At 33.9% G+C, this 13230-nt stretch overlaps 2 protein-coding genes across 2 annotated transcripts; one reads left to right on the top strand and one right to left on the bottom strand.

Moving 5' to 3' along the window:
• Positions 1-275: 275 nt before the first annotated feature.
• On the top strand, positions 276-1584 carry LOC143583440 (protein transport protein Sec61 subunit gamma-like). The gene is made up of 3 exons (XM_077065743.1): positions 276-446; positions 544-661; positions 1465-1584. Exons 1-2 carry the CDS (start codon positions 353-355, stop codon positions 657-659), a joined length of 210 nt encoding a protein of 69 aa, XP_076921858.1. The 5' UTR covers positions 276-352; the 3' UTR covers positions 660-661; positions 1465-1584.
• Positions 1585-2500: 916 nt separating this feature from the next.
• Positions 2501-4242, bottom strand: LOC143583449 (large ribosomal subunit protein bL27c-like). The gene is made up of 4 exons (XM_077065750.1): positions 4180-4242; positions 3811-4105; positions 2888-2989; positions 2501-2796 (listed from the first exon to the last, which is right to left on the bottom strand). Exons 2-4 carry the CDS (start codon positions 4099-4101, stop codon positions 2602-2604), a joined length of 588 nt encoding a protein of 195 aa, XP_076921865.1. The 5' UTR covers positions 4102-4105; positions 4180-4242; the 3' UTR covers positions 2501-2601.
• Between the last annotated feature and the right edge of the window lie 8988 nt (positions 4243-13230).

Below are 13230 nucleotides of genomic sequence, written 5' to 3'. Positions count from 1 at the left end.
TATCATAGATGGAGATATCATCAAATCAATCATACTAATCTATACCATAAACATCTCCTAGTATTATGGATGGAGATATTAACAAATCAATTATACCAATCTATACTATAAACAATATTATCTATTACGGTCTCCAAACAAAAAAATGCAAAAACTCAACGTCTAAAGATCACAACCATATAATGTTTAAACCTTAAGGGTTATTTTGTAACTAACAAAATAAACAAGGGATCAAATTGCTTCTACATTCAACTCTTAAACGCGTATAACCCTTCATCTAGTCTCACAATTTCATCAATTCAAATCCCTAATTCTATTTACAGATCCGATTCAGATCCAGTATCTCGTGCTAATGGACGCTTTGGATTCAGTTTTCGAGCCATTGAGAGAGTTCTCAAAGGACAGCTACCGTCTAGTCAAGAGGTGCCACAAGCCTGATCGCAAAGGTACAAATTACACAGTTTCAGCTTCAATCGGATCGATTTAGTTCGTGATTTTGATGTGAATTAGTCGATCTAATATGTTTGATTTGGTTGTTTATAGAATTCTCGAAGGTTGCGGTTCGTACGGCTATTGGATTCGTGGTGATGGGATTTGTAGGGTTTTTTGTTAAGCTGATTTTTATTCCGATCAACAATATCATTGTTGGATCTGTTTAGAGGTAAGTTCGGATTCTATTGTGTAATTTTACATCTTATTTGTGTGCATTTGATCAGTAATTCGTGTTAATTGCTGTTAATATTTATATCTGATTGTAAGGTGATTTTGATTGTAGCGTTAATGCACTTAGGAACCATGCTATTGTTTAACAGGAATTAGATAAGTAGATTGATTGGGGCATAATATGATAGATGTGTTATTATATTGATCTGTATATTGTTGCATGTATATATTTGTGGAAACAGAGAATCAAATTACAAATTTAATTTAAGGGGATCAACTAATTGAGATGTTGATAATTTAAGGCAAGTGTCTTGTGAGTTGTGTATGTATTAGGGTTTTTGGTTGTTTGGAGAGCGCGACACACTCCGTGACAGCAAAATTTATATGCATGTTATAGTTTATTTTCATATATACCAAAATTTGTCATCAAAGTGTTGGCCCTCCAAATTGGTTCAAGCTCTGTAATTGTACAGTCATTTGGATTTGTATAATTTCTGTTGGCATTTGTTAGTGTGGTCTCAAAGGTTCTTTGACCTAGCGATCTATGGTTCACCGTTTGAAGTAATTGTTGCTTTTACTAGAAGTAATTGTTGCCTACATTCGATGCATTTGATTGTTGACTTATAGTTATATTACATGTTACCACGTTGTGTTCCAAAGTGACATTAAGAGTTTTGTGTTTAGGATCTTTGGTGGAGCATATGATTTCAAATATTTAGTCGTCTATGTTAGAACCGACTGTCTCTTATGCTGGATTGGTTGACGGCTGTGAATTTAACTAGTGTGTTTTGGGTGTATCAGGTCATACAAGTGCAAGGAATCCATGGAGGCGTGTGCAAAATCGTTAAAGAGAAGTATGATGTATTGTAGGGAACTTTGTTTTTCTGGTTTAATAGAATGAGACTTGTCCTTTGATACTTAAATGTTGAACTTAAATTAGATTTACATCCTTTGCCTTTTGTTCTACTTGCTGCATCCTTCTTTGTTTTTTTAAGTTTTTTTAATTTTATACCAATTCTTTGTAAGCTTGTTTTTATGGCTAGTAAAGCTACTAAAATACCATTTGGGTTTGGTTCTGTTCATGCTAGTTCTAATCATGTTTAGTATTCAAAATTGAATAGAGGATAGCTGATTTTCTAGCCTTTGAAGGTGGAAACAAAGCAGCTATGGTTTTCAAGAAAGATTAGTATTTACGGACAGAACAAAACCATTTTTAGCTTGTTCGTGTTTTGTCATCTTGCTTTTGTTTGGTTGTTTTAATACATGAGCAGATTATTCCCTATTACTTAGGGAAGGCAAACGAACATAAACTCATCAGGTAAACCTGTGAAATATTTGGGATGGGTGTACGGACATGGAATCATGTAAAATTTTAGTAGTTTTAAGTTTTTAACGCTGGGATGACTATGAGTTTATGATATTAGCAATACCAGAAGTAAATTACTTGAATATGCATGTTTACAAATTACACAAACTATGCAATATTAATAACGTACACATTTAGTTTTTCTTATTTCTAATCCCAAGAGGGTAATCCTTATGTCGTTAATGTGTATCACTATAAACATGCGATTGGTATATGACACTGTTTTACAATCTGTAATGAGACAACGAATCTGCGATTACCAATACCTTTCCCAACCCCGTTCGCTGGTGGCTCAACACTTTCTATTGATTTAGAACTTCCCAAGAAACGAAACTCGACCACCATAACAAGTCATAAGAATAAGGATTGTATAATAAAAACAGAATATGCCTACAACAGGTCAAACATTCATCGTGTACATGACAAGTTAATATGCCAGCTTTGCTTCAAGGTAGAAGAACTTAAGTACTTACAGGCACATGTAGACAAAAATAATAATAAACATACAAAAACAAGTAGTGATGTTTCTAAAATCTTAATTAGCCCATTGATGAAACATTCGTGAAAAGGAATCAGCAATCCGGGTTTTCAACAGCTGCTTCAGTAGCAGTAGCTGAAGCCAACACCAACAGAGGCTCAGCAACCCCGCCTTCCCTAAGCTCTTTTCTTGCCTTTCGGCGTTCGCGTTGCAACCTAAATGACTCTCTCTTTCTATTCCTGTAGCTGTTCGGGTTTTCAGGCTGCACTTCACGTGGGTAAACGCTCACCTGGTGTTTGGTATATATTTACAAATTGTGTCAAATCAAAGTGGCTATAACCTAATAACAATTAACCAAGTGTTTCAGAACTTAGATCTACCTTCTTCCTGTCAGGACCAAACTTCTCAAACTTGACCAATCCATCAATTAGTGAAAAAATTGTGTGATCTTTTCCAATCCCTACATTCTTTCCCGGATGGACCTGAAAATATTGACAAGATATCAAAAGTTCAAAACATGTTCATCCCAAGAACGCATACTGTAAGAATTCAACTAAATTTGTGCATGCAAAAGCAACTATATAATGATGTGATCTGATGCAGGAGCATCAAATTCTAACCAGACTCGAACCTACACACAATGGTGACCTGTCCTAGTGGTTGGAAGGCTTTCTTTAAATTTCTAGTACATTATCTTTACTTTTTCATTTTTATTATTTTTATGCTTATCTTGTTTCCATGTTTGTCTCTTCTATGCTTTGTATAAGTTGTTGAAGGTTGTTTAGTTTCCAGTTTTGAGTTGATTATGTTTTTGAGAAAGTCCGACCCTTGCCAACCGAATCATTTGGTTCGGATTGTTTGAATAAAAAACATATTGTTTTTGAGCAATTTGAGAATTTTGAGTATTCCCGTCGATTCAATACCATAAACACCTGCAATATGCAACTAAATCCAAACCGTCAACTGAAACATCTATGATAGGCTATTATAGCCACACAAGCTTTATCTTTTTAGTGTCTATGTCTTTAACCTAAGAAACCTGGTTTTTGCTCAAATTATTCTTACCAGCTATTACTAATATTATGGCTACATAATTTAGCCAATTACAGTACATACTGCAACTGCAGTTTAATTCAATTCAATTCAATTCAATTTCACATATAATTCAACAATTCCAACAAAATTCCTGTATATTAACTTCAATTTGCATACTTACTTTAAAATTAGGGCTCAATTCTTGAATTCAAACCTGACTTAATCTCACAAAACTACAATTAAATTCAGCTAAACAAAGCTCAATTACCTTCGTTCCTCGCTGTCGGATAATAATCGCACCAGGCTTCGCGACCTGGTCTCCGTAAATCTTAACACCAAGCCTCTGACCTCGTGAATCACGGCCGTTCTTCGTACTTCCAGCTCCTTTTTTATGCGCATTCTGTATCGTTAACGGAGTTTTTACCGGTAACTGAAATGAAACCTTGCGAGCCAACGGAACAGATCCCAGTTCGCCTTTGAAGAAAGAAGATGATGAGCTTGAACCGAATGAGAGTCCTTTGAATGCTCCGACTAGATTGAAACTAACAGTTGCCGCCATTACTCTGCAAAGTAAATATGATTTCAGTGTCCAGTTACTGATTGAACTAAACGCTAGGTTAGGGTTTGGTGTTCTTACTCGGCGAGAACGATGAATGATTGCCTTCAATGAGGATGAAAATGTGAATGCGCCTTATCCCTTTATGTGTGTGCGTTTGTTTATGAACGTATAAATACCCTCATCTTGCCACGTTTGCTGCTCTACACTATCCAATAGTTGGGGCTATTAGCCGACAATATATCTAACCGTGTCATTTTTTTCAAACTCTTTGATATCTTGAAAATTCTTAATTTTAGATTAAGTTAAATTTGCTAAATTTCAAAGTTTAGGGACATAAAATAAAAATTCTGAAATTCTGACACCTTGCGCTACGCGACGGGACAATCATAGACCCACCTCACAAAATCGATACTTGGGCGGCGTCACGCTATGTGATGACCAAACCCATTGGATCATCGCGATGCACGATGACCACGTTAAGTAACCGGGTACCCGTGTCAACACGTGGCATGTTTTGACAGGCCATGTGTCACCACGTGGCAGGCCGAAAAAAATTGTGGCGTTGCGTATCGCGACGGCCATGATCTGGCTCCATCGCGATACGCAATGGAAGCCAAATTTTGGCTATCGGGGGGTTACGGGCTTTAGCCATTCTCATCCCAAAATCACTTCTCTGAAACACACGCATAGCCTAAGGAGGCGTGCCTGATCGTTACAACGAGCCGACGCTCTGTTTTCTCGAAGTTCGTGCAAGTATCGAAGTCCCGACGCCCTGTTGATTATCTAAGCATGCCATTATTCCAATACAAAGACCCTGCCAACAAGCTGCTACTCTTTTTCTTATTATTATCATTCCCGAGTGTCCACTAAGGTTGGAACCATGTTTAAGTTATTTTAAGTTAAATTAAAAGTAGCTTAGACACAATCAAGGCTATGGCCTTTAACCTTGAAAATAGTTTTAAACATTCATAAAGATTTTCATAACGTTACTTCTTGAAGAAGTAATGTCAACAAAGTATATTTTGGAGGGCATGTAGTAACTGGAAGGGGGGTATCACTATTAGTGAGTTTCTTGCCAAAAGAAAGTAATTCGTACAAATCTCAAACAACCGCGGGACCAGTTTACTTACATGGAGAAACTCACAAACGTGTTAGAACATATGAGGCCAAAACATGCTATTTCATACGTTACATAAATACAAGTATGTTTAAAATGATTTCAAAGACAAAGTTAAAAACTTTATCAAGGTTATACCATACTTAAGGTCTATAATTTAATTAAGAAACACCATCCGGATATTTATACAAACCTATTTATTTATAGGTTAACATCATTCATGAAGGTTTTCAAACAAACACCCACGGTACAGGTGAATACATTAAAACTTTACAAACAATCAAAGCATATTTATACTCTATAAGATTAACGAGTTGTTTGTCTTAAAGAGTCAGCCAAAATGTTTACATGATATTACATGATCTATAAAACGTTATAATACAAGATAGAAAATGAAAGCAACTTAAACCAATTACACATGTGTCTGGATCAAAACATATATGTTTAGCCTAATCATGCAAGGCTACATGGCCGCAGGCTAATAGTTAAAGTCAGTTCTCCATACAGGGACTACGTAGCTCGGAGAACTCTTGAATTGTGTGTGTAGGGCATTGGTACAAATACCAAAAATAGACTTTTCAGTTGAGCTTGTACAGAATACTAGTAATTTTAAATGTTTTAGATTCAAAACGTTTCACCAACATATAACTGACCTATTTTTCCCCACATTATAGGTAACTAAGTTTAGTAAGCAATAGCAAGGATTTGAATCATCACGAAGATAGAAGCTCACGTTATAAGATGACTCAGTTTTGATAATGAAATCCTTGTAATATAATAAAAATATTGTGTAAACAAATACTCGGGTGTTTAATTCCTAAGTAAATTTACATTGTATAAATTTAAAGTCTTTCGCTAAAATAAACGTGCAATTCTGATATATTTACAAAACATGTATCAACTGATAGTCACACTTCTAAGTCCTAAGTCGAGGTGTGACAAACACGAACCTATTTAGTAACATGTTAACCTGTTAAGGGACATGTAAAAAGACACAATGAATAATACATGCGTAACGAAATCAAGAATTTTAAAACGAGCATAAAAGTCTTAATTAATAGATAATCAATAACATATTTGAAACAAAAACCACAAATCCATAACATACTAGAAACAAAAGACGGCAAATATATAACACACTTGAAACAAAAAACCATAGAAGCAAATCATAATATCCATAAAAAAAAGATAATATTGGTTTATGATGTGCATTAGTGAAATGTCATTTATAGGTATTACTTTAGGTTTAAGACTTTATATATTTATTTTTTTAAATAAAAGTATACACAAGTTACTAACAGGTTAGTAGGTCCTTAACCTGTTAGAACACAAATGTAAACATGTCATAAACAGGTCGATCTGTTTAATACACGAAATCTGTTAAGCTCAAACCCAAACATGTTAAGACCCGTGTCGTGCCGTGTTAACAGGTTCGCGTCATAAATTGACAGCCCTACCAATAAAGGGGGGATATATACCGGTTAACCGACCCGACCTGAAACCGAACCGGTTTGTAATTTTCTCCAGCAAAACCAGTTCCAGACGGGTTAACCGAACCGAAACCAGCCAAAATTGAGAAAACCCGGTTAAAACACAAATCGAAACCGACCAAAACCCGAACCGAAACCGATTGTAACCTAGTCAAGAAACCGATCTCAACCCGAACCGAAACCAATTATAAATCGTTTTTGACTTTTGCTGACCAGACCGAACCGTTTTAAACTGATTTGTGCACCTCTACTATCCAAGGAACGTCGGCTTACACCAAATTGGCAAATTCCTTTATTCGCGACAATTTCGTTTATGTTTGTTCGTTTAATCTATGAACAAATATGATGAAGGAATTTCATACGATTGACAAAATGAATGAATACGAATAAAGGCTGTGTTCATTCAGTTGTGTTCGTCTACGCTCGTTTATTTATGTTCATGTTTGTTTCATTAACAGTTTTTAATTTTTTAATGAATTTTATAATTTTAATAAAAAGATTAAAGTAAAATTAGCAACTGTAAAACAAAGGAAATATATATATATATATATATATATATATATATATATATATCCTATATAGGGAGAGGATCAAGAGAAAACTCATTTTTAGGAAGAAAACTTAAAAACTCTTAAAGAATTATTTTTAATTAAATATAAAAAAAATATTTTCAAATTTCTGTTTTTGCCATTATTCTTATATTTTGGTCCCCTTCACTCGAAAAAAATAAAAAAAAAATAAAAAAACCCGTTGTAATGCACATACGTATTACTACGCGAAACTGTTGCATTACACATGTGTATCACTATCTATTTTTAAGTTTAATAGTGTTTAGTTATATTTATTCAACATTTGTGTATTGTATATGTGTAATAGTGTTGTATTATATGAAAAAAAATTAATAATAAAATAAAAATCGATGTAGTGCACATGTGCGTTAATGTTGTATTACACATACGTACTAATGTGTAATCGATGTGCATATTAGTCTTATATTGCATATATACAACAGTGTGTATCAAATATGTGCAGTAGTGTTGTATACTTGCAATACAAACACTTTTGCATACATGCAATGCACACCATTACACATGTGCACTACACAGACGAGGTTACCTACAAGGTGGGGTTTTTTTTTTGAACCAATAACCACATATAAGAATAATGGAAAAAACAAAAACTTCAAAAAAAAATTAAAAAAAGTTAAAAATAGTTTTTAGGTATTTTTAGGTGTCACACCCGACCAATGAAGGCGGAAACGTCGAGGCGCGACATGATTGTTCATTGCACAATGACACTATAAAGTTAGAATATTTAAACAACTCATTTAAATCCATATCATCATAAATAACACAACAATTGTTCATACAAAATGCCAAATAGATAGATAAACAAATAACTTGTTCTTTTATTTTCTAATATCATAAAGCCAAGATAATAAGTTTCTTCAAGTAATCCAATCAAGCTAACATCAAACCTGTAACATTGCATAAAATAGAGTTTGTCAATACGAAGGTTGGTGAGCAATTTTCATAGTTTTGGACAATAAGTATATAGTATGAAATCCACAACTAGTATATGAAAACAATAAATAATAGCAACAATTTAGAAAATAAAACCGTCAATAAGAATACATTGACGAACCGTCAATAAGAATACATTGACGACAATAATGAAATCGTCAATAAGAATACATTGACGACACCTTTCTATATGGGGATACCATATATACTCGGAATTAACGTATGATCATACTTTGATGAGGCTACCCGCCTTAGCATTCAAGAGGCTACCCGCCTTAGCATTCAAGAATTTGCACATAATCATGTAAAGCATATAACACCAAATCGAGCATTTATTTAAGTAAACATATACAATACGTGTTGTGGTTTAAGACTCAAGTATAAATCATTTGAATTTGAATAAGTATGCAATGCCACCCCCAAAACGAAAGATGGAAAACGGGAGATGAAAAAGTACTCACATTAACAAGTAACTTGAAAGATAGTGTCGTGAATAATCGGAGAGATTGGTTTAACGAGCAAGACATGTATTAAACGGGTCTTGTGTTAGTAGGTAGTCTTTGAAGGGTTTAAAATAAAATACATGACAAATAAAGTAAATAAATAAAGTTTAGGATTTAAAATGTAAATATTTGAGAAATTAAAGAAACGAGTTTTGTAAAATAAGTTTACTCGAAACCGGGTCTCGGTATTCTATTCATTAGTTTTTTTCTTTTTTTTTACTCAACCTATGTTAAGTAATAATGTGGGTTAAAATGCGATATTGCAAAACCTTTGGTTATAAGAATACCAAAACGAGGTTTAAACGAGTGTTCGAGTTTGTCGGTTCGAGACTTGATAATTGACCAAGCTCACAGTTAACTTCCCAAAATAATAAATGTTATGAGATAACTCAATAAAATCAAAATAGACTTAACCAAGTATGTAGTTCTATTGTGAAGAACCTTAACGTTCGTTAAGCGAGTATACGACCTTATCGGTTCGAACTTGTTATAAGATCAAGTTGGTTACCGACATGCCAAGTATGTTTAGAAATTAACTAAGATTGATTTAAAATATAATCTTGAAGAAAAATATGAGTTTTGGTGGCTAAAAACACACTTGTGTGTCTTAAGCGAGTGAACTCGGTTTAGTTCGGTTTTTTGGTTCGGTCCTTGACTCGAAATAAGACCGAGGATGGTTACCACATACCCAATTACCATGGAACTTGTAAAATAACTTATAAATAATAATACTCAAGTTTTACATTCAAAAAGTTAACAATAAAACTTTTAAACAAAAGTTCGGTTTTTGGTTCGGTCCTTGACTCGGAATAAGACCGAGGATGGTTACCACATACCCAATTACCATGGAACTTGTAAAATAACTTATAAATAATAATACTCAAGTTTTACATTCAAAAAGTTAACAATAATGCTTTTAAACAAAAGTTCGGTTTTTGGTTCGGTTCTCAACTCGGGATGAAACCGAGGCTAGTCACCACATACCCAATACCATGGAACTTGACAAATATGAAAAATAAACTAAAATATGTAGAATTTAAGCAAGTATAACAATTTATATGGTTAGATTTGTTAAATATATAAACAAGGACTACAAAGTCCTCCATGTAACCTTGCCTTACTAGTCCAACATTTCAACCGGCCGAACCGGAGAAATGAAAGACCGAAGGTAAACAAGGAGTGTATATTATATATATGTTGTAACATCAAGCTTTAAGTATTGAGAAGTTAGTTAAAATGAAAGATTAGCTTATGAAGAACAACCTTAGAATTTAAGAATTTGAGAGAGAAATGAAGAAATGAGCAAGCACAAATGAAGAAGATGGGTGTGTATATATAGGGTAAGTTGAATGGGTCTTTCATAAAGGGTGTTTCATGAAAATGGGTTGGTTATAGACCCAAGAAAGCACAAACTACAAATGGGTCCTTCAAGTCTCCATTTTGGTAGTTTTAATCCCTGGAGTTCGTTTTGAGCGTTTTCGGGGAATTTTAAGAACCGAAAAGGGTGTTTTTTTTTATCCAACAACTATAAAACAAATATTTAACATACAATTCATCATTTTGATAATATCGAAAGGTTCGGGATACAAAACGGGTCGGGTTTACATTAAGAATACAAGTATAAAATAACCCGAAATTGACAAATGTCATATTAGGAGTTTTTTAGGTTTCTCTATAAGAGGAGTTTTCACTGGATCCCACCCTATATATATATATATATATATATATATATATGTAGGGTTAGGTTAGAATAAAAACCCATTTGAGTTATGAAAACTCTAGAAACTCATTCTCAACCACATGTTTTTAATTAAAGATTAAATCATGTGGTTCACAATTAAAGTTAATAAAAAATGTTAAAGTTTTCTTACACTTCTCTCTCCTGAAAACATATATATGAATTACTAAAAAAATGTTAAAAAAATAGCAAAACATTTTTTTATGTTTTTAATGTTTTGTATTAAATGTTACAACATATATTACATGTTACAAAAAAAAAAAACGATGTTACATAGGGTTTCACGGGTTTTTCTCAACTCAAGAGGGTTTTCAAACTATACTTCTCCTATATATATATATATATGGGTAATATGTATTTAATTTATGTTTAAAATTAACATATAAATATACGAATGTTAGAAAAAACACCAACAAAAATCTGATGGCCGGAGCGAACCGTTGACACTTATTATTCTCAGTTAACAAAATCAAATAGACGCTGAATTTTCATTTTAATTTAATTATTACACATTTCACATATTCAATAATTCGTGTGCCATTAAGGATTAAACCATCCTATTTATTTGAGTACATGAAGATATTATACACACATATGTTCTTACTTCTTAACATGACACTACATTTTAGTAGCCTTCTATCCATATCATTTGATAAGTACATTGAAGCTAAGTCCCGAACTCTTTCGAAGCGGTTAAAATTCGTACTCATACAATGATACAAATAGCTCCTTAATCATTTCCCTCTTGCACCTATCATGCAACTTTATAACTTTTTACTCCTTTCCTTAGAATCCACAAATCTTCATATTCATAGACTCCCCGCTATGTTCGTGAGTTATACTTAATGGAGGAAAGGAAAGGAAATGGATGGAAAGAATGAGATGGTTGTGTTCCCAAGAAGGAGAGAAAGGAAAGAAAAGAAGAATACGTGTGTTCCAGATATTCATTTAAAGAAAGAAAAGAAAGGAAAGAAAAAGGTAGGAAAATAAAGAGTAAATTGGTGGAGATTGGTTTCTTTCCAAATTGGAAAGAATAGGAAGGAAAGAAAGTTGGAAAGAAAGGAAAAAGGAGAGAAAAGAAAGAAAAGAAAAGGAAAAACCTAACTTTCATTTCCATTCTCTCCATAAGTATACTAGGGAACACAACGTAAAAGTTTACTCCCAACACATCAATATCACATTAGTCATCATTTTCTTATATACTTGGCACTTGCACAAAACCCTCACTAGTTCTACCTATGATTTTTTCTCATTAACAAACACAATAATGATCACCATTCATATTAACATAAACATGTTCCTCGTCATTATCTTTACCCTTTGATAGTCATCATCTTCTCCACTTTGTATAACGTATAAGAAACTCTTAAGTAAATAAATGTTATCAAAATCATGTAAATTCAAATTACCAACCACATTAACAAAATCTGTTTCATGTAAATTCAAATTTCCAACCACGTTACCTCTATTTCATGTTTTATACTACAATTTCATGTGTTTATATACCATTCTATGTACTTATATTCCTATTTCATGTATTTATACATTCATTTCATGTAAAAATCTAAATAAAAATTTTAGCCAATAGTTAATTTTGGTTATTAACTGAAATTACCGAACTGAAAACAAAAAAAATTAACCGAGTAAATCGAACCGGCTAACCAAAAACTGTCTGTTAAATTCGTTGAGGCTAGTAACTTCGTTGAGGTTATTAACTGATCAGCCGAACTGTGACATTTGTCAATTTCGGGTTATTTTATACTTGTATTCTTAATGTAAACCCGACCCGTTTTGTATCCCGAACCTTTCGATATTATCAAAATGATGAATTTTATGTTATACATTTGTTTTATAGTTGTCGGATCTAAAAAAAACACCCTTTTCGATTCTTAAAATGCCCCGAAAACGCTCAAAACGAACTCCAGGGACTAAAACTATCAAAATGAGACAACGACGATGGGCTGAATTACTTAGTGACTACGATTGCGAGATTCGCTACCATCCCGGTAAAGCGAATGTCGTGGCTGATGCCCTTAGTCGAAAGGTTAACGTCAAATCCGTCTTGCTTCTTAGCTTCACCATTCAAACTGATCTCCAAGCCAAAATCTATCAAGCCCAACGTACCTCCGTTGACGAAGGCAACATGTACGACGAAATGTCATGTGGAGCCGAGCTTCAACTCGAAACAAAACCCGATGGCTTATTGTATTATCTCAATTTTTTATGGGTTCCCGATCGATATGACCTTTGTACTTGCATACTCGACGAAGCTCACAAGTCACGATATTCTGTTCATCCCGGTGCGGATAAAATGTATTTCGATCTTCGTTCTACCTTTTGGTGGCCGGGTATGAAGAAAGACGTAGCAACGTACGTTTTGAAATGTCTTACTTGCTCTAAAGTCAAAGCCGAACATCAAAAACCCTTTGGGTTACTCGAGCAACCACCGATTCCCATATGGAAATGGGAAGACATTGCTATGGACTTTATAATGAAACTACCCACAACTCAAAAAGGCAACGATAGCATTTGGGTGATTATTGACCGATTAACCAAGTCCACTCACTTTATTCCAATTCGAGAAAAATACTCCGTTGAGCAACTCGCCCAAATCTACGTTCGCGAAATCGTGTGTCGCCACGGTTTACCTTTGACCATCATCTCCGATCGTGATGCTCGATTCACGTCTCATTTTTGGCGATCATTTCAAGAAACCTTGGGAACTCGTCTTGATCTTAGCACCGCTTATCATCCTCAA

Source organism: Bidens hawaiensis, unplaced genomic scaffold (assembly GCF_021521415.1).
Source record: "Bidens hawaiensis isolate Kalapana, Puna unplaced genomic scaffold, B.hawaiensis_p1.1 tig00032397_1, whole genome shotgun sequence".
Classification (NCBI taxonomy): Eukaryota; Viridiplantae; Streptophyta; class Magnoliopsida; order Asterales; family Asteraceae; genus Bidens; species Bidens hawaiensis.
Note: the sequence above shows the minus strand (reverse complement) of the source record. Positions and strands in the feature narration are given on the sequence as shown.